The sequence below is a fragment of the Lontra canadensis genome, unplaced genomic scaffold (genome assembly GCF_010015895.1).
Source record: "Lontra canadensis isolate GAN:19392208 unplaced genomic scaffold, GSC_riverotter_1.0 scaffold25, whole genome shotgun sequence".
In the NCBI taxonomy this organism is placed as follows: domain Eukaryota; kingdom Metazoa; phylum Chordata; class Mammalia; order Carnivora; family Mustelidae; genus Lontra; species Lontra canadensis.
The window spans coordinates 13559993-13580171 of record NW_022631019.1 but is presented as its reverse complement, the minus strand read 5'-3'; the positions used below and the strand labels follow the sequence as shown (position 1 = coordinate 13580171).

General features: G+C 55.0%; 1 protein-coding gene across 3 annotated transcripts in view; it reads left to right on the top strand.

Annotated features, from left to right (window-relative positions):
- The window catches only part of CAPZB (capping actin protein of muscle Z-line subunit beta), a 127419-nt gene that overhangs the window by 74462 nt on the left and 32778 nt on the right, over positions 1–20179 (top strand). For all 3 annotated transcript variants that reach the window (XM_032863600.1, XM_032863598.1, XM_032863599.1), the window contains exons 3-4: positions 12807–12928; positions 18158–18271. In XM_032863600.1, coding sequence (XP_032719491.1) covers positions 12807–12928; positions 18158–18271 — 236 coding nt within the window. The remainder of the gene's footprint in view (positions 1–12806; positions 12929–18157; positions 18272–20179) is intronic.

The following is a 20179-nucleotide window of genomic DNA, read 5'->3' as shown; positions in this document are numbered from 1 at the left end:
GGGGGGGGGCCTTCATTCTCAGTGAGAGTGTCAAGCTGACTGCGAACTTGTTGGTCACCCCATTGGCTTCCACATTCTTTCCATTCCGGAGACCCAGGGAAAATCGGCCAACGCTCCACAGGCTTTGCAAACCTTTCCCTAATTAAAGGGCTGCCCAGCTGTGTGCACAGCTCCTCTGCCTCACATCTCTGCCCTCCTGTGTTTGTGTTTAAAATTCCATCTTTCCAAAAAGCTTGCCACTCAGCAAGTCACCTTGCAAGCCCCCGTGTTTGTTTGGGGAAGTCTTTTCCTCCAGTTTCTGTTCTGCCTGTGTACGGAAAGTCCAGGTCTCTTTGGGGTCACTCACGCAGGTGCGCTTTCGTTGTCTGTGTTAGCATTGATGTAGGCCCTGGGAGGTGGCACTGGGAGCTCCGGGCCTCCCAGATGTCACACTCCTGGATGCCTGAGGGACTAGAGTGTTGCTTTGGTTTCCTTTTGGGCAAAATGAACAAAAGAGCTTAGTCCTCCCGTGGTTCTGGTAAAGGGGCAGTAGTACTGCAAGATAAGGGAAGTCATTCCAGAAGAATCCAACTTAGGTCAGGATCAGGTCCAGCTGCAGGAAGCTGGGCTGTCCCAAGGTGAAGAAGATATGGGGTCCTTGTCCGCTGGAGTCGGGAGGTGTAATTCATCAGAAACACACAAAGATCCCTTCCTTGGCCTTACCTTGCCCAAAGCTGGGAGGGTCTGTCTGGCTTCTGTGTTTTGGGATCCCTGTGGCATCCTGTTCCCACCGGACCCCGGGGGGCAGTGTTTAGGTAACGTTTGGAGAGCTTTCACTGAGGAGGTTTGAAGAGTATCTCTGTAGGTTAGGTCCTGCCTCCCGGTGGGTGAGAAATACAAGACAGGAAAGTGAGTTGGAAAGAGAGTCAGAAGGCATTTCCTTCCTGAGAGCTTGGCAGGCACTGGCCCTGGCTGAGGAGTGCCTGGGTCACCCCTGGAGCACACATCAGGTTCGGGGAACAGATTCAGAGCACTGGAGAACAGGGCCCAGCCTGCTTTCCCTGGCGTTTTAAGTAGGTCTGGAGTCTGGGCCGGGACGCGGAGCAGCCTGCGTGTCCTTCAGGGGCTGGGGGTTCTGACGCGTGTCTGTCGCCAGTCCCTTAAAAGCCAGTGGCATGCTGACTGCCAGTGACCAGATCTCCGATGACGGAAGGGCACACCAAAGTTGATGATCTGTGTCACAGGCAGCGGGAAAGCCTGGACTTCCTTTTAGTGGGAGGCTTGGTGGGTGGGAGATCACTCCTGAAAGAGAGCAGAGGGGTAATGTAGGTTCTGTGTGCAAAGAGAGAAATTTCTGAAGGATCTGGAATTGGAACTGAGGGGCAGAAACCTTGTGGTCGGAAGCCTGTTCCTTCTCCCTTGGGCTGTGTCTGGGTCCTGAGGCCCGGCCCCGCAGGGGGCGGGCTTAGCTCTTAGTCCCTCTCTGATCGCCTGTAGCGCCTCCTTCAGTAGATGCTGTGTTTAGTTCCAGAAGGAACGTCTCAAACTTCTGATGAGCTCACAGAACCGTTTCCCAGAGAGTCGGAGAGCTAAGTACATAGACTGTCTTCAGCTCTGAGACTTTGCAGGAACTTAAGGCTGAAATGAACCTTGCTGGTCGTTTGGTCCAGTGGCTTTCAGACATTTCTTAAATCGGTAGAGCCCTCTTTCAAGCTAAGTCTTACACAAAACTTCAACGAAACAGAGAGTGGTGGGTGGGCCTACTCTTATCCCTGCCACCCTGAGCACCCCACACCCCCACCAGCATCCTACCAGGCGTCTCCTCTCTGCCTCCGAGAGCTGAGAGACACATCTGAGTCAGTTGGCCCATTTTAGAGATGAGGAAACAGGACCATCGAGTGATCTATCCTCATTTCGTTTTAGACCCAGCTCTGACTTCCAGGCCGAGGGTGCGTTCCTACAGTGTGTTACGTTAATTTATTTATTCTGACGTGGGAAAGCTCTGGGTTGCGAGGGTCACTAGTCCAGGAGCTACTGAACATGAAGTGAAAGGCAACACTGCCATCGGGAGCCTGATGCCCAGAGTCTCTGCTGACGAACCCAAACTTGTATTCTCTCCTGAAAACCCAAACTGATATTTTTGCATTCACACTGAACTTGGAGTTCCTTGGATATACCTGTGCTCTCCACCTGGGACATTCTCTCTTGATTCACTTCTTCTTTTTCTTTTTTTTAAAAACGTCTTTGTGGAGATAGAATCCACATAGCGTAAGTAACACTCACCCTTTGAAGGAGTACGTTTCAGTGCTTTTTAGCACGTTCAGAGTTGTGCAGCTGTCTGTACCCCGGGCTGTGCTCCCGTGACCTGGGGGGCACCCCATCTGCACCTCGGTCCCACAGGCTTCACTGTGATTTGGCACCACACTCGGGCTTCATTCACCTTCTGTAACCTGGCTCCGTGTTAGCTCCTCACCTGTCTTGCCTGGACCCCCAGCTCTTTTTCTCCTGAGGGGCTCTGGGCCCTCCTCTTCGTCTCCATGGCACATAGTATGTGGATGCATTGTTTGTACCCTCTCTCTTCCTGGACTTGGAGCTCCTGGAGGGTGGGAACTGTATCTAACCCCCCGTACAGTTAAGTGGGTTTTATCTCTTAAGAGCCAAAGTGGAGAGGAGCTCTTGGTCCTGAAGACCCCCGCCAGTGAAGACACCATCGGTGGCTCCAAGGCAGAGCTGACTTCTCCCCAGGAGAAAGAATTACAGATTTTATATTTTTTATTCCATGGTAGTCATTTTCTTTGGATGACTCAGTGAAATTAAAACAAAACCTGATGAGACATCCATCCAGTGGAAGGAATCCAGTGGGAAACGTTGTGGCCAGCCAGCCAAGATGGTTTTATGCTAAGAGAAGAGGAAAAAACGCCCTGACTTGTGCATATGCCTCCCAGAACGTGGCCCATCTGTGCCGGCCTCCAGCCCTGCTCAGGCACACACACGCAAACAAAACAGCACGAACAGTTCCACTCGGAAGGAACCAGTGCCCTCACTGGAACTTTGGTGGACTGTTACGGCTGTTGAGAAGTTTGTGGTCCTGAGCGTTTGGGGGAGAATGTGTGGTGGAAAGAGCCAGAACCGTGGTCTGTGACTCAGTGGCTCTGAGCCTCTGCTGCTGCTTCACGGGGTCATCGGCCTCCCGGAGTGGGGAACGGGGGGGCCGCTCCTCCCGGGGGCGGGGGTGTTGTACAGGGCCTGGCTCGCGGGGGGGCCTCGGCAGGTCGGGGTGGACTTGATTTTTGGTTCACCTGCCACACCCACTCAGGAGAGCTGTCCCTTGGCCAGGACACACAGATGACTCCGGCTGTTTGTCCCCGATTGGCATCGGAGCCCCTTTCTGCGTCTCACCAGTGCGGCCCATCTCGAAGCTCCCTTCTCGTTCAGGGGGCACATGCCCTTTGTCAGGGTTCCGCAGCAGAATCTCATTTCCTGGATTTCCGCGCCAGCCCCTTCTTAGCTTTCAGGAAGGCTTGATGCTGGAGGCTTGAGGCGTGTATTTTCCAAAGCCTGAGGCCCGGCCCCAACCTGAATTCCCAGGGACAAGGGAGCGGGCTGATGCTTCCTTTGCCTTCCGCCGGGACACCTTGCTGCCTTACCCTCAGGCGGCCGTGAGGAGGGAGGTTCACGGGGACCCAGTCATGCAAAAACCCCCCTTTGCCAGGCACTTGCTCTCTGCCGCTGTCCAGCTGGTGATTCTTCTGGCAGAGATGTTTTCGCACCGCGTTCACTCTCCAGGCCAAGGGCTCAGGGTCTTCCCCGGGATCGCAGGAGGGCCACTGCGTCCTGCAGGGCCACCGCGATGGGCAAGTGAGCACGCGTGCAGGGAGCTCAGAGGGGTGCCTGGTGTGCAGTCAGCCTTCGGAGAACGACTGCCGCTGCCAGGGTCCCAGCCGATGCAGCCGGAGATGAGGCTGGAGGTCCCCTGTCCCGCCCCTGAAATCACAAGGCCTTCGTGAAAAGATTGTATTCTGAACAGGTAGTTTTCCCCTGTTTTCATGTAGTTTTTACCTGGTCATTTCCCCCGAAAGATCTGAAGTGATTTGAAAGAATGCAGCCAATGCAGTAATCCCTTAGCAATGAAGTGGTCCCACAGGACGGCCATGGCTCTGTGTCTGTGCTAGCCTGTGGGGCGCAGGTCGGCACCAGCCCCACGGTCTCCGCACGGTGGTGGCCTGGCCCACTCCCCCAGGGCTGAGAACTCGAGTCTCCGTCTGACTGGGGAGCTGCAGTGCCATCCCTGGTCCTCGCCATCCCTCTTGGGCACGCTCGCCCTCAGCCCCAGCTGGCCAGCCCCCGGTCCCACCTCCAGGAGAGATGCGGAACACTTTGGGAGCCTGCTTCCCACGGAGTCTGACTCGGACTTCCGAAGATCAGAACTCTGCCCGAGGGACTATGTCGGCAGTGCTGGGAGCCCCACCAGTGCTGGGCCCCACCCCTGTCCAGAGGAGAGGGGCCCTGTCCCGAACTTGCAAGGCCCGCTACCAAGGCCTTGTGGCCTGGAGGAGCATAGCCTGGGGAACCATCTCCTCTCTGAGGCTTCGGGGCTGCCTGGAGGTGGCAGGGGTCATTAGGTCCCTGGTGGGAGAAGCAGCAGCCTGGGTCGGGATGGACCGTGTAGAACGTGGGGTCCCAGGCTGCAGGCACTTCTCCACACCAAGGCTACAGCGACTTCTATCTGGTGACTTTGCGGCCTCTGGCTTCGTGAAGGTGTTTGTGTATTGTGCTCTGTTCCTCAGGGACAAGGCCTTAATTAAGAGGAGCAGGCGGGTTAGAAGGACCCTGACTTTTCTTGACTTCCCTCCACCAGGGGATTAGTCGTGCCCCCGGCCAGGGAACGGTTAATTTAATTAGGCTCCAAGTGCTGGTTCATCCTCTTCAGGGAAGCGTAGGGTTACATGCGGACAACAGGAGCCTTGTGTGCCTGCCTGTGGTTGACTCACAGATAGCGATTTTAATTTTTCCTTTCAATTTGCCTTCTCTTTGTTTTGCCCCTTCCTGACCCTTGCTTTAGAAAACTTCTGGCCTCTTATTCCAGGCTGTGAGCTTCTAGAAGGCAGAGCTTTGGAGGCTGGGGCATGAATGGCTGAAACCCAGCCCAGGAAGTTCGCCTTTATTATTTATCCGTGGGGTGGTTTGGGGCACCTGCTTAAGAAAAGGAAGCCGGGAGGGACTTGTTTCTTGAGAAAGTTCTTTGTTGTTAGTGGTATGTGAAAAATTTGTTTCTAAGTAGAATAAAGTATTTGTTGATCAAAAATGATTTCCTGGTGTTTGCCCTGCTGGGCAGCTTCATTTAGGCCCGGAGGACTGTGCCGCCAGCGACCAGTTGTGTGCCCGTTGTGAGCAGGCGCTTGGTCTGCTGTACCAGCCTCCTGGCCCTGAGGTGCACCTGGGTCATCGCTTCATCATGTTTCCAAAATAGGGAAATTGCTGCTTCCATTCACGTGTCCTTCGAATGCTAGTCTCATTAATCCCGCATCTTAACAATTTACAGATATCTAACGAAGGATACAGTCTGTGCTTTCATTTGAAGAATAGCATTCTTAGAGTCAAGGGCTAGCTTAATTGGAAGAGGGCTGGATCTGAAAGGAGCGGGAGGGACGGCGCCCCCACCTATGTGTGTGCATGGTTGGGAGCGGAGGACCGAAGTACACAGTGCCTGTCTCTCCTCGTGCTTGGCGCTGGGCTGTGGGCACAGGGTCCCTGCTGAAGTCCAGGCATGGCTGGAGGGCTCTGGGTGGGCAGAGGGCCCCACAGCACAGTCCCCTCCATTGCTGGTTCTGTGCCCTGGGAGAGGTGCCACAGAGCCTTTGTGCTGGCTCTTGCCCCCATTACAGTTCCCCCGACCTTTCCTTCCTTCCTGTGTCATTGCTCTGCTACCTCCCAGACCACCGACTCCTCACAGGCGTGCCCTGTTGGTGTCCAGTGGCCGGAGCATGCTTTCAGCTGTGTGTGCCTGCCTTGCCCGCCACTGTCCTTGGCCCCTAGCACCTCCTTGGCGTGGGTACCTGGCATGCACTGAGCAAAATGAATCTCTTGGAGGCGGGTACCGTCACGGCATTTCCGAGGTTAAGGAAGGGTACACTCAGACAGGAAGTGGCAAACCAGGGATTTGAACTTGTGTTTGATTTCAAGGTTGGTGTTTTCCAGAATGCCACACTGTAGATTGTTTCTGACACCGGAATGTGTGTCGCTACAAATGCACTCTTTGGTCTTACATTTCACTTTTATGTTTGTTTATTTTTATTAAGGAAAAAAGAAGAAAGTTTATAGCCTTAGAAAAAATAAAACAAACCCAACTGTGAGCAGAGACCTCTGCTGGCCGCCGGGAGCTCCAGTGTCCTGACACTTGGCCGCCAGGGAGCCCACGCTTCCAATGCTGGGAGAGGGTGCGGGGCCAGCAAGGCCTCTCCCAGCTGTGATTTCACCAGCATTACTCACCCAAGTGTGCGACCCAGCGAGCAGGGTCTGTTTTTGATTCTTATCTCTCTGGTGGCGGGCTCGCAGCCAGCGGGCAGATCAAAAGACGGAATGTGTTCATTTGGCCTTTTTTTTTTTTTTTTTTTTTTTTTAGAAACCGAGGCACAAGGGTACACCTCTTAAGGACAGGGGTGCCGTGGATTGGATTATCCATGCAGTTGAACTGGTCTGGCTTTTGTGCTTTTTTGAGGGTTCATCTCAAGTTTCTTTTTCTGGTTGAACAATTGTTTTCAACATTAATAACTAATGGAGAAGGGGAAGAGGCAAAGTAGAACCACATGGCGGCACAGACACGAACCTCGCTTACGGCCGGAAGCTTCTGATTTGTATCTTTTTTCATGTGATCTGCTGTTGGGTTAGATAGTAGAAAAAGCCTTCAGTTTGGGGCAGCAGCAAGAGTGGATGTAATTTTTTCATAACTGAACTGTTCTGTATCTCACATGTCCTGTCTCAGCCCTCTGGCAAGTAGTTCTGTGACTTCGGGCACGTTCTTTCTCCAAGGCCCGGCTTATCCTTCTTTAAAATAAGGGCTCTTGGGGCGCCTGGGTGGCTCAACGGTTAAGCGGCTGCCTTTGGCCCAGGTCGGGATTCCAGAGTGCTAGGATCGAGCCCTGCATCAGGCTCCCGGAAAATCTGCTTCTCCCTCTGCCCCTGGCCCTGCTTGTGCTCTCTCTCGTGCGCGTGCACTCTCTCTCTCTCTCAAATGGTAAAACCCTCAAAAAATAAAAAAAATAAGGATTCTCTAATGTTCAACATCACGGGGTATTTTGAAGATTAAAGGAGGTGGTACAGGGAGAGGCTGTGGTACAGGGAGAGGTTGTGGTATGGTGCCTGGCGTGCACTCCCAGGGGCGGGCTGTGGCATCCTTGTGCTCATTATTATTAGAGGATCACTGGCGGCTGGGGCTCAGGACATCCCTCCTGGGGTTTTTCCCTCCCTGTCCTAGTTCATTTTGTTCCCCTTCCGCGTGCCCCCCAACCCCCACCGCACACCAGGGAGCCAGGTAGTGGTGTAGGGGGCATGGCGCTCCCTGCTCCCTGGGGTGTGGCCTCAGAGGAGTTCCGGGCAGTGGAGAAATGAACCCGCGGAGCCCTGAACCCCACCCCACCAGGACGGTGCTCTGGCCAGTGAAGTGTTGTTTACAGTTCCGAGTCACTTAGAATTAAGTTCAAGTTCCCCCAGCAGCCTGGGCTGAGCTGACAGCTTTGGTGTGACCCGAACGTTCCTCACAAAGGCTGTTAAGCAGTTGAGATGGGCAGTTGGGACAGAAACCATCCAGCCCTCGTGTGTCGGCACCAACCACATGTTCTCACTCAGAGGCAGAGGAGCTGATGACACGAGCACCCCGAGGTGTACTCTTGGCTTTGTTTGGACCCGTCCTTTCATTTAAATTGCTCCGCAAACTCCTGGTCCTCGAGACTTCACGGGATTTCTTCCACTGTCCTAAGCACTTGACAGGACTGAGTGGGGGTAGCCTTGGGGCTTGAGTCTGGAGAGTGCTGGTAACTAATGGACGGCAGAGATAAACGGCCTTTCTTCTGAGTTTACGGTAGCACCTCCAAGCAGTCAGCAGACCCGCCGGAGCCCCCACCACCCCCTGCGTGTCGCTGGGCTGGGTCGAGGGACGGGGCTCTCCCTCTCTAGGCTCAGAGTCTGCGTTCAGACTCAAAGAACAGTGAGTAGCCAGGAAGGAGTAAAGCGATAGCTGATGGCAGGATTAGAACGGCCGTCCCCAAAGCATTTGGGATTCAGTTGACATCTTTGTTACTACAGGAATTCCAAAGAATTTGGCATCTTGGTAAAGAAGTCAGAGTTTGGGCTGGGTTCTGAAGGGTCCTCAATTTGAGAGAAGAATGGGGATGGGTTGCCAGATTTAGCAAATGAAAACATACCCCATGTATTTCAGAGTCATTGTGTATCTGAAGTTAAAATTGAACTGCCCAGTCCTGTATTTTCTCCCACAAACCTGTAAGGGAGGATATTTTTAGGCAGAAGAACACATGTGCTTACTGGCATGTGCAGGGAGCTGTGAACCGGGCAGGGTGGGGGTGGGAGGCTTCGGGGGCAGGTGGGGGGTGGGATGGTGTGGGAGTAAGACAGGTTGGCGGGTGGCGTGCCAGATCGTGACTGACGCACGCTCGGGCAGCTGCTGTGGTACAAATCTGGGCACGCCGTGTCATCTCCACTTTTCGGTCCCCGTGACGACAGTAAGATGATTCTTCCAGAGCACTTGATCTCTGATCAAAGACACGGACTGCTGGAAGGGAGTGGCATACAAAAATATGGTCCGACTTGAAAGTTTATCCAAAAGCCAAAAATTGTACTTGCTTGGGTGACAAACCGGCCGGCCGTAGCATGTCGCAGATGCTCCTCACAGAAGGACCCGTTCCCCCCGTGCCCCAAGAGTTCCCCGTGGTTGTCTGCACGCTGCTGTAATTTTGTGGTGACAGTGCAGATGCGTGTTCTTCTGGGGTTGGTTAATACCTGGCCGTGGACTTTGAAAGCCAGTCACAGATCTTCAGGGGTGGTGGGATGGGGGAACTCAGAAGCTCACACAGATGCTCTCCTTGTGCCTGCTGCTGTTGCCCCAAACCAGGTGGCGGTGGAGTGGAGGTCAGCTTAGCCCAGACCTCATGGGATTGAGAAGTTTCGTGACTGAACAGGAAAGGTAGGCTGAGCAGGGAGCAAGAGCGGCCCTTGGGGACACCTGGCACCACAGACCCACCCGCTCCACCACTGCCTTAGCTTTGTACTTTGATGATCTTGAGTTACAGTGTGGGAGGAGTGGAGTCTCTTCCTGTGCTTTACACTGACCTTGAAAGTTACCCTGATCTGCTTGGACAGCGGGGAGGGCTGGATCCCATTTTCTAGACCAGTGGCTGCCACATTTTTTGATTTCACAGGCCAGAGACTTTTTTCTTTTTTTTTTTTTTTAAAGGCGGGTGGAGGGTGGGTGGAGAAAGAAAACAGAAGAAGAGTAGGGCATCGGGTTGCCAACTTTTAAAACAAAAATCAAAACCTGTAATTTCATAACATTAAAGGCATCTTAATACCCTGCCCCAAAAAATGCATTCTCCAAATAAAGGATGAATACATTTAACTGTATGAAGGATTTTACATCATTTTGTTTACAGTCTTTTTTTACCTGCGGTATTTTCACAAAGCAGTGACGTCCGTGTCACAGACCAGCAGCCGGTCTCCAGTGACGCTCACTCACTGTGTTGGGCACGCGAGCCACCAGCGCGGAGGCTGGAGCCCAGTCGCTCGGTTCCCAGTCTCGCCACCGTTGCTGTGCTGCCCGGGTAGTGATAAAAGCACAGGGCTTGAGTAACAAGGCCAGCTCTCTTGTCTTAGGGCTTCTCCCCTACATCACACTCTGTGTGGTGAGCTCCCCGGGCGGTGGGCCCCAGGGATGCCACAAGCCCTGCCCCCACCTCCAGCAAAATCTACGCTCTGGGGAAGGGGATGTGAGATAGCAAATAAATTTAAAACCCCCTTCAGTCCATATAAGTGCCAGGAAGAAATTATTGAAATACTTCTGATCCGTGGGTTAACTTTTTGGGCAGTGGTACGGGCCAGCCTGTTTTGTACCAAATCCCATCATCTCACAAGCTTTCCTGGGTCAGGTGATGGAGCTGCAGAGCAGCATGACGGACAGCTGGGCCCAAGCAGAGCGTTTCAGAACTGGATGCTAAAAGGTCCATTTGTATCCAAGACCTGGAGCGGTGTGGTGAACTCAGGTGGGACGCAGACTAATGTTGCCACTGGAGAATCACAGACGGCACATGACACGGAGTACAGAGGAGGGAGAGTGGGCCCGCCGGTGTCTGTTACTAGCTTGTGTGTATATCCGGCCCCCACCCCCCCCAACCCCCCCCCACACCCGGGGCTAGGTGCCGAACTGAATGCCGGATGCATTGTCTCATTTGATTGCCCCAAATCACAATGACTGGGGTTTGTTCTCCCTGCTTGACAGATACAGAAATTAAGCCGATAGTGCCCGGGCCCCAGCTGGTTAGAGCAGGGTTCTAGGCAGGAGTCAGGGCCCAGCAGGTAAGCTAAGGCAGCGGCCCAAGAGAACAAATGATGCTTCGGGAGAGGGCTGGTCTGGGGGGCTGGCACCAAGGGGCTGGGGCCATTTCACTGGGGCCTGTGCAGGAAAGCAGGCTTGCTTCCAAATCCCAGCCGCCCTGGGCCGGGAGCTGTTCGAGTCCTCGTCTTGGCCAGGACTTTCTTCCAGGCTCTGTGGCGGTCAGTTGCTGCGCGGGGAGGGTATTTGCCACTGCAGTGTGCCTTTGGCAGTCACTGTCCTTCCTCTTCGTGACTGTGTTAAATCAGAGTTCGAGTCTCTACTGCTTGCTTCCTGTGTGGGCCTGGGGCAGCTCAATAACTCTGGGCCTCTGCTGTCTGCGGTCTGCAGAATGGGCATAATACATGCGCGCTTCACACGAGAGTGAACTGTCGGGCCCAGCGTTGTGCGTGGTACACAGCAGACGCTTGGAAATGGTGGGGGGGGGTGACGTGCTCATCACCAAAACTCACTTTGAAATCGCCCCGTTTGGGGGCACCCGGCTGGCTCCGTCAGTGGTGCACACAGCTCTTGTCAGTGGGTAGGTTCGAGCCCCATGTTTGCTGTAGAGATGATTTAAAAATAAAATCTCAAGGGGCGCCTGGGTGGCTCAGTGGGTTGAGGCCTCTGCCTTCGGCTCAGGTCATGATCCCAGGGACCTGGGATCGAGCCCCACATCCAGCTCTCTGCTCAGCAGGGAGCCTGCTTCCTCCTCCCCTCTCTCTCTCTCTCTCTCTCTCTCTCTCTCTGTTTACCTCTCTGCCTACTTGTTATCTCTATCTGTCAAATAAATAAATAAAATCTTTAAAAAAAAATAAAAAAATAAAAATAAAATCTCAAAAGGAAAAAATAGCCCCGTGTGTGTGTGCACGCGTGCACACATGTGTGTGTGTGTGCGCGCGTGCACACATGTGTGTCTGTGTGTGTGTTCAAGGGGAGGGGACGCAGGCGGGCATCGCAGGTTGTGTGCGGGATTTAGTGGGTGCACATTCCTTGAGGGGCTGGAGGACCCGCACCAGCCCGTGTAGAGGGAACCGGTTGTCTCACAGAGGCCAGAGCTCATGCGAGCCAAGGTCTCCGTCCTCCAGTCGTGCCGGTTGGGGCTTGGCGAGCTGCTCTGAAGTACCTTGGGGCTCAGCAGAGGGTCCTGGGGAAGCCCACAGATGCCGGGTGGTCTAGGACGTGGCTGTCCCCTGCCCTGCCTTTCTGGAGGCGGTCAGGGTCTTCGGGAGGAACGCAGGAACTGCCGTAGTAGTCCGCCCCCTGCTGCCAGGCTCTTCTGGGTATCTTTGCCATATGATCTAACTTTTCCATTCGGAAGGGCTGTTGGTACAGTTGGCAGCCGCTGGCCTGGTAAACGATATGGTGGGGCCTCCATAAACCCGGGGCCGTGAAACGAGTAAGTCAGCACATTGAAAATACAGCGTGGAAGTGACTCAAGCCCAAAGGAATCCGTTTCTGAAAGTGCTGCCGTCCCTTCCTGGAATATTTTGGTGGAAATGGATGTTTGAATTGGGAGGAAGAGGCCGGCAGCCTGGTTACTGGTGGAGCCGTGGGTCCAGTTGGGCAAGATTTGCCCTGGGAGTCAGCCCCGCCTGGCCCAGGCCCCGGGGCCACCCTCCTTCTCCTCCATGACGTGGCTCCACGTGGGTCCACCTGAGACAAGCCAGCTGGAGCTCGGCGCGGTGCCAGGCCCGTGTGCAGCTACCTCTGTGGCAGGTAGGGGCGACTCTGTGAGCCGGCCTGGCAGTGCTTGGCCAGGGGCCTGGAAAGTGCTGGAAACTCCACCCAGCATGGGAGCCCGTGGGAGTTGTCAAGCATGGACGGTTATTCTCCGAGTTCTTTGGATTCCTGGTATTTCAAATGTTTACCTTCTTCTGAGGACTTGAGCTTGCACTTTGCCCACCAGAGACCAATACCAGGCACATACACACTTAACCGTACCAGACCACCCTGGCGATCAGGTAATTAGAGCTGCATGCAGGTTTGGAAGGCAGGCTGTGTTGGGAATCATGCTCCGCTGTAATTCAAGAACAGATTTCTTTATGGTGGGACACAGTTGGTGTCAGACACATGTGGAAAAGAACAGAATAGGCCCATGACTCTGGCAGAGGACCAGGGGCCAGATGTTCCATGTGCTGACCGTGATGTGGTCACAGTCGCCATTAGCCAGCCTGGGTTGGATGTGTTGTTCTAACCCTGGTTCTGCCTTTTCCTTTCTTTCTGCCAGGTCCCCAGTCTGTGCGAAGATCTCCTGTCTTCTGTTGACCAGCCCCTGAAAATCGCCAGAGACAAGGTGGTGGGAAAGGATTACCTTTTGTGTGACTACAACAGAGATGGGGACTCCTACAGGTGAGCGCCCGTCAGCCCTTGTCCTCTCTGGCTTTCCGCCCTTCCTCCCATCCGTCCTTCCATCCAGTCAGACTCTGTCTGTGGAGGGCCTCCTGTCAACATTGGAGACTCAGCAAGGAACAGAGGGCCCCAGCCCTGGCAGAGCCTCTGAACTGACAGGAGAAGGCCCTTGTCACGGCACAGAAGTTGCACGAAGTTGTGCTGAGGTCGCGAGGTACAGGGTGTCCCCGGTGTGGGGATCTGGAGCACGAGGATGGCCTGTGTGGGCGAGGGACACTGAATGAAGCTTTGTCCAACAAACACGCGACTCCTTTCTCTTCCTGTCGCCATGCTGAGGGCCGTAGATGACGAGGCTGCCATCCGTCCCCACACTGGGCGGTCCCTGTGGTAGACTAGGACATGCTCCTCGCGGCTGCTGGCCGTGTGTTTTGTTTGAGGCCGCCAGGGCCAGGCTTATTCGGAACTGGAGGAGAGCATGGAAGAGGCTGGGGAAATTCTTGGAGAGTTTGCTGAAGGAGGTGGTGTGCAAGCTAGGTGTTTAAGGGTGTCTAGGCATTCTTCCCATTAAAAAAGATCAGGAATCCCTAAGCCCTCCAGCATTTCTGTGATGGATGGTTGAAGTCAGTGCCTTGGAGAATGGCGGAGGAATGCAGTGTGCTTTACGTTTCCAATTTAGAGGCCACAGAGCCCAGGTTGGATCTTAAAGGTCCAGCTTAATGTTCTTCTGGGGGAGCTGGCAGAGTCTGAGGGATGGAAGCAGGGAAGTCAGCTGATGTCAGCTCCAAACCAGCACTGCCCCCTCCCTGAGGCCTCCAGGCCTTTGACAAGTTCCTTGTTGTCTCTGGTCTTTGGTTTCCTCCCATATAATCTGGAAACGAGAGCATTTGTTTCTCCAGCAGAACGTGCAGTACCCTTTGTCAGCCTGTACCGTGTGTATGGGCTCTATTCTCAGTCCCTCTTCTGTGGAGCTACAATCCCAGTGAGGGGGGCAGGTCGCCAGCAAAAGCGGACGTGGTAGAGCGTGGGGAAAGTGAGTCAGGAAAATAAAAAAGGACAAGGGGAAGGAGAGGCGGGATGGAAAGTCAGGGAGGGCATCTCTGTTAGTGGGGACACGTGAAATGGGACTGGAAGATGAGGAAGTCGGGTCATGCGCGGTCTGGGAGGAGAGCCTGCAGGTGTAAAGTCCCAGTCAGGCTCAAGCTTGGCAGGAAGGCCGGAGCGGAAGGTGAGGTTAGAGGGCGCAGCACGGAGTCGCCAGCAGTTACGAGAGTTGACACACTCCATGTGCCGAAGGGCACAGAGTTTGGTGTGAATTACAGAGATTTTAGTAGTGCTGACTTCTCAGAGAGACCAGACAGATGTTTTATGATCGTATCCCCGGGCCAGCTTCAACTGGAACTTAGATCTAGAGTAGGTTGAGGCCTAGTGCAGACCAGAGACCAAGGGCGATGGCGAGTCGTCATCAGACTTGAGGTCTGTTCTGAGAGCAGAGCCGGCGGCAGGCGCACGTGGACGGGGGCGACAGTGGGGGGCGACTGCAAGGCTTCTGGCCTGAGCAGCTAGAAGGCAGGGCCCGCTGTGGGTTGAGGTGAGGAAGACGCTGGGAGGAGCTGGTCTGGGGACATTGTAAGCCTGAGATGTCCAGTGGGCTGCGGAGAGCCCCAAGCTCCAGGAGCGGGGACAGGATGAGGTGGACGCGTGGGTCCCCCACCCGTCCCAGAGATGCGGAGGCAGCCCTGGGCTAGATCAGGTTCCCCTGGAAGGGCCAGTCACTGTGGGTCGTGGGCATAGCGCCATGTCCAGTCCTCGCTAGACAGAAGTCTGGTGGCCCTAAGTGGTCTGACAGACCAGGCGACATACCAATGAGGGACAGCTGGCCCGTCCAGCCCCGGGGGTTCAGAGGCAGCTTCCTGGGGGGCGATCCTTGAGCTGAGTCTTGCTCCCCCAACGTCATCACTGTATTTCTGGCTTGCTTGTTGTGAAAACTCCGGCTCGCTGTGGACAGCAGCTGTCCCCAGCAGCCCGTGGATGTCTGCAGTCGTTTCCAGAGCCAGCGTCCATGCCTCCCTAGGCTTCCTGGGACTCGGTGCCTGCAGCCCTGCGGGTTGCTCCACCGACTCCCACGTTCCTGGGGCCCCACCAAGGGGCCTGGGGGGACCTCAGCCAAAGAGGGGGTCCCGGGTGTCAGGGCGCAGGACTGTTCTTTTCCTTTTTCTCTTCTCAGTCTAAAACTTCATGGTCTTCTGATTGTCTCCACACACTTCCATCCCAACTGTGCTTGATCGTTTGCTTAAATAAGATCCGTATGGCGTGACCATTGCCAGCAGCACTGTTTGAAACCTGTTAGCTCAAACAAAAAGCATTCTCTGAGGGAAATGAAAGGCCTGACTTTTGAAATCTAACCGTTCCTGTCCATCTGTCTTTTTTCAAACGGCCTCCATTTAAGCTCTTAAATGTGTTCCTAGTGCCCCTTCCACTAAGAATATTCTGCGTAATGTTATGATTTTTTCCCCCAGCTACAATTACCCCGGCTCCAGGACTAACGGCTTCAAATGCTGTCGTCTGTGAGCTGGGAGAAATGTGAGTTACAGGCTTCTTGAAAATTCCAGGCCCCTGGTCTGCAGAAGAGAGATGGGCTCTTGTGTCTAATCAGGTCTCCTCTAAATGAAAGCCAGTTGGAGAGGGTCTTCTAGGCCCCCAGGAAGGCGAAGGGGAATGAGGGTCAGAACTGGGGGTGTGGCCAGAAGTCCTGAGGGGGGCAGGTGGGGGAGGGGGGCCTCTGGCAAGTGCAGGTCCCAAGCCTAGTGTACGAATCCATAGTTGGGGGGGGACTGCACCCTGCCGCTGATTTGTCTCGGGTTTGCTGTTGTTGTTAAGTGCTTCGGTGTCCCTCAGAAAAATCAGGAGGTGGCTCCTGCTGGGTGGACCACCCCTGGCAGAGTCCCCTTGGGTCCCCCCCCCATTCCCACCTGTGCCGTGAGGCTTTGGCCCATCACCGCTGCTCACTGCCCAGGAGCTCTCCGGTTGGCACTGGGGGGCGGAGGGGGAGGACAGCACGAGCTCCTTCCCCAGACGCCCTTGCAGCCTAGGGAGCGAGTGGGCTGTGGCCGCTGTCAGATCCCACATTCATATTCGAGAGTTGGGGCTGGGGGGCTTCTCGGGGGGGTGCGAGGGCATCTTCCCGCTTTTAACCGCTTTCTCTAATGAGCACGTGGTGAAACGCCAGGCTCTGTTGTGCTGAGCGAGCAGCGGCGATCAGGACAGGAAAGACCGGCCCTCTGAGAACCTCCGCTCCAGGATCGGTTGTCTGCATCAGTTCAGATACAGTAGAGTTAAAAACGCAGCTCCTTGGCTGCGCTAGACACATCCCAGATACTCGGTGGCCTCCTGAAGCTCGTGGCTGCCATTCTGGACCGTGCTGATGTAGAACATTTCTGTCCTGGAGGAAAGTTCTCCGAGGCAGCACAGTTTAGGGGGTTGCTGGAAGACGGGTTCTAACAAGAAGAGACACGTCAGGCAGGCTCTGGAAGCGAGGGGCCCCTCGGTGAGGATGTGAGGGTGCCCAGTGTCGGCTTCACACCTGCCCTCTAAGCTGGATGGGTCCTGGCTTACCCGACCGCCCTTTCCCATGGTATGTGCCCAGTCCAGGGTGATCAGAGCTGGCCCTGGTCATGGGGCAGAAAGGGCATCGTACCTCATTCTTGTCAAGTCTCTGTACCAAGTGAGGAGAATGGCGGGATGGAATGGTGGCTGGGAAAGAAGGGTTTCCAGAGGCTCCTTGTGCCTCGCAGTAGTCGGGGCTGCTCCTGCCTGGAGCCCCTTTTGGGAAGCAGGCACATGACTCTTTCCTAGCAGCCGAGAGAGCTGGGACCTCTGTGTGGAGGCGGCCCTGGAGAGCGGCCACCCAGCTTACTCTGGTTCCATACTTGGGAGAAGAATGATGTTTGTGTGTGGAATTCTTTAAAATGGGGTTCTGAAGGTGGCGATCCCCTTTTTCCATAGCAGCAATTCCAAATTGAAAGGTATTGTTTGAGCCTTCCATGAGGCAGAGGTTGCTTGTCGGAGGGATGGGGAAGGCGTGATGTGGAGGAGTTTAATACCGTCTTGGAGTGGGAAGGACTTTGTCCATGGCTCATGGCTCTCCCACCGCCCTCCATTCCTCTCACCTTTTCCTTCTCGTTCTTTCTCTGAACTCCACCTGCTGGAATTAACGAGTAGATTCTTCCCCTAGAACCGCCTTTCCAGTACGCTCTGTCATTAAATGCTTTCCTGATGTGGCAAAATATATTTTTTTAACGCAGCAAGTTTTGGGGCTGGAAAACGAAAGGCTGGTTCTCATTACTTAGCAGTCTTTCTTTTTTTTTCTTTTTTAAAGATTTCATTTGTTTATTGAGAGAGAGTGTGTGCACAGGCACACAAGTGGGAGGAGGGGCAGAGGGAGAGAGAGTGTCGAGCAGACACTCTGCCGAGTGCAGAACCCGAGACCGGGCTTGATCTCCCAACCCTGAGATCATGACCTGAGCCAAAACCAAGAGTCGGACACCCAACCGACTGAGTTTTTAGCAGGCTGTGTGTTTGTTTGTCCATGGTTTCAGATGGGCAGGCTCTCCCGTTCCCGTGGAGAATAGGACCCCTCAGGCTTTCTCACGTGTCGTCAGCAGGACCTGCCTGCCTCTACGACCAGCCGCTCTCTCAGTCCTTAGCTGCGCAGGGAGGTCTTCGGAGTCCGCATTCGTCCAGCACTGCCAACAGGTCAGGGAGGTGACAGGGGCATCTCTTGATCGAGCCAGTGGTGAAAACAAAGGGGCATTAGAAGAAGGGTGAGAAGCTGTCTGTCCCATCGTTGACGGTACATGCCTGGCTCTGGTCTGGGCACCCGGTACGTTTTCTCCTTTGCTCCTGGCCGCAGCCCTGTGGGTAGCAAATGGTAGCCTCATTGAACATGCTCGGGAAGGCAGGCTCAAAGAAGTCAAGACACTTGCCGGAAGTCCACAGCTGGTGAGCGGCGGCATTCAAGGTCCGTGCCCAGTCCTGTCTGCCCTGAGCCCTGGCTGGGCAGACCTCAAGAAAGCCGTTGTTTGTCGCAGGCCCTGGAAACCTCTTTGCTGTGGGTAGTGGCTTTGCCTCTGAAGTGTCGGACAGCCGGGGCTCGGCTCACGGCTCACAGGCCGTGTCCCCTGCAGTGACCGGTGTTATTTCCTTCTCCTTCTTCCCCTTCTTCCCCTCCAGGTCACCGTGGAGTAACAAGTACGACCCTCCTTTGGAAGATGGGGCCATGCCTTCCGCTCGGCTGAGGAAGCTGGAGGTGGAAGCCAACAACGCCTTCGACCAGTACCGAGACCTGTGAGTGGCCTCCTCCCTCCCCACGCCCGCACTTGTGGTTCTGATAAGTGCATCACAAAGGAAAGTGTGTGCAGGCCCAGCAGCCTTCCTCGAACCCGTCACCTGGCTTACCCAGTGAATTGAAACTGAGCTGTGAGGGCAGAACGCTGGACATAGCCTGGTGCGCGGGTCACTGGCAGAGGCCTCGGCGGTGCCAGTGCTGCCGTATGCAGACCTGCCTGTGCGGGCCCGGCCTTGTGCCTTGGATACCAGCAGGTGCCCCCCAGTGCCGCATGCTCTGTGTGCGTCGTCCCAGAGCCTCACAAACACCATAGCTGGTAGCCCCCGTTGCACAGATGGACAGATGAAGGCTCAAAAAAATTGAGAGGTTTGACGCGAGAAACAGAGCCAGGAGTCAGTCAGGCCTGTCTGTCTCCAGAGGCCCCGTGTTGTTACCATCCTGCGTGCCCCGGCCAGTCGTACCTGTGGCTTGGAGACCCCTGCCCACATCAGGGCCCTTGCCCTCTCCGCCACTATGTCCCTGACTCCTGAAGTTTTTGGGGCCTTCGCCCTTTCTTGGAAAGCGTTTGTGCTGGATCTGCTTAGATCCCCACCTCTCTTCTCTGCTTCCGTCTGGTCCTGCTGCCCCCCGTCCCACCAAAAAGAGCGCCACTTATTCACCCGCCTTCCAGGAAGGGCTCTGGAGAAGGTTAGCCCCTGAAGTACTTTTTCCTGAACCAGTAGACTCTTGTGGTAAAGTAAGTTTTGCCTTGAGAGTAGAGTGCGACAGTAAAAGACCCGGTACCACCACCACACAAACTCGGTCATCTCGGGGAGGGGCCCACAGACGTTCCTGTGAAGGGCCAGACGGTGAGCTAAAAGTTTGGGCTTCATGGGTCTTAGAAGTCCCTGTCATTTACTCTTTTTGTCTTCTTGTTTTATGTGTGTCACCCTCTACAAATGTAACCACACACCCCCCCAAAAACTACAGACGTAAAAGCCCCCTCTCAACCCTTGAGGTGGGTGGGATTTGGTCCTGCGGCTGTCATTTGCCCGCCCGGACCTAGGATCTTAGGGCAGGAAAGTGGAACTGTGGGAGAAGCAGAGCATCTGAGCTGCTGGGACCGTTGTCCCAGAGCTGGTCCTGTGGCATGGGGACCCCGGGCTCCGTGTTGCAGCAGTTGGCTGGCCCTCCCTCTCATGGCAGATTTGGGAGAACACCCTTCATGAGGAGAAGTGATGCTTCTCAGCCTGACACACAGGCCGAAAACTCATGACACCGAAGCAGACGGAGGGAATACCAGAGCCCGGCCTGGAGGAGGCACTGTCAGGCGGGCCCCCACGTGTCTGCAGGCCCTGGCTGCGCCGCCGTGTGGCTCCGCTGGGGCTCGGGCATCCGGCACGTGCCAACAGGTCTGGACCTTATGTCTAATCCCTGGAGGAGCCTTGGGGACGAGGTTTGCCCCTTCCTTACAGATGAGGAGACCGTGGGCTCCGGTCACTAAAGGACTCACAGTAGGACACAGAGGCGAAGAGCTAGGATTGGGTCTGTGTTTGCCTCAAGTTCCCGCAGGTTACCAGTCTTCGTGGTTAAAGTAAGTCGTTGTGTTGAACGTGCCATCATGTCCGGAACCACGCTGTCGGAGACAGTTGCTCATGCCGGGAGGCTGACGTGGACACATCGCTGTCCTTTCGTTGGCTCGTGGTGGGTTTTACTGTCGCTTTCCCCAGCCATTCGGCAGGAAGCCAGTCCGGCTCCCACACAGGAGCTTCCGGGTGGGGTCCGGCTCGCATTGTAGTGGTACAGTTGGCAACAAGAGGACAGTGATGATCAAGCAGTCCCAACCCCGTGTCTTGGTCAGCTCTGTGTTCATGGCCTCGTGGCTCTGCTTATCCCATGTCTCCAGGACAGCCCGTGTGCCAGGATCG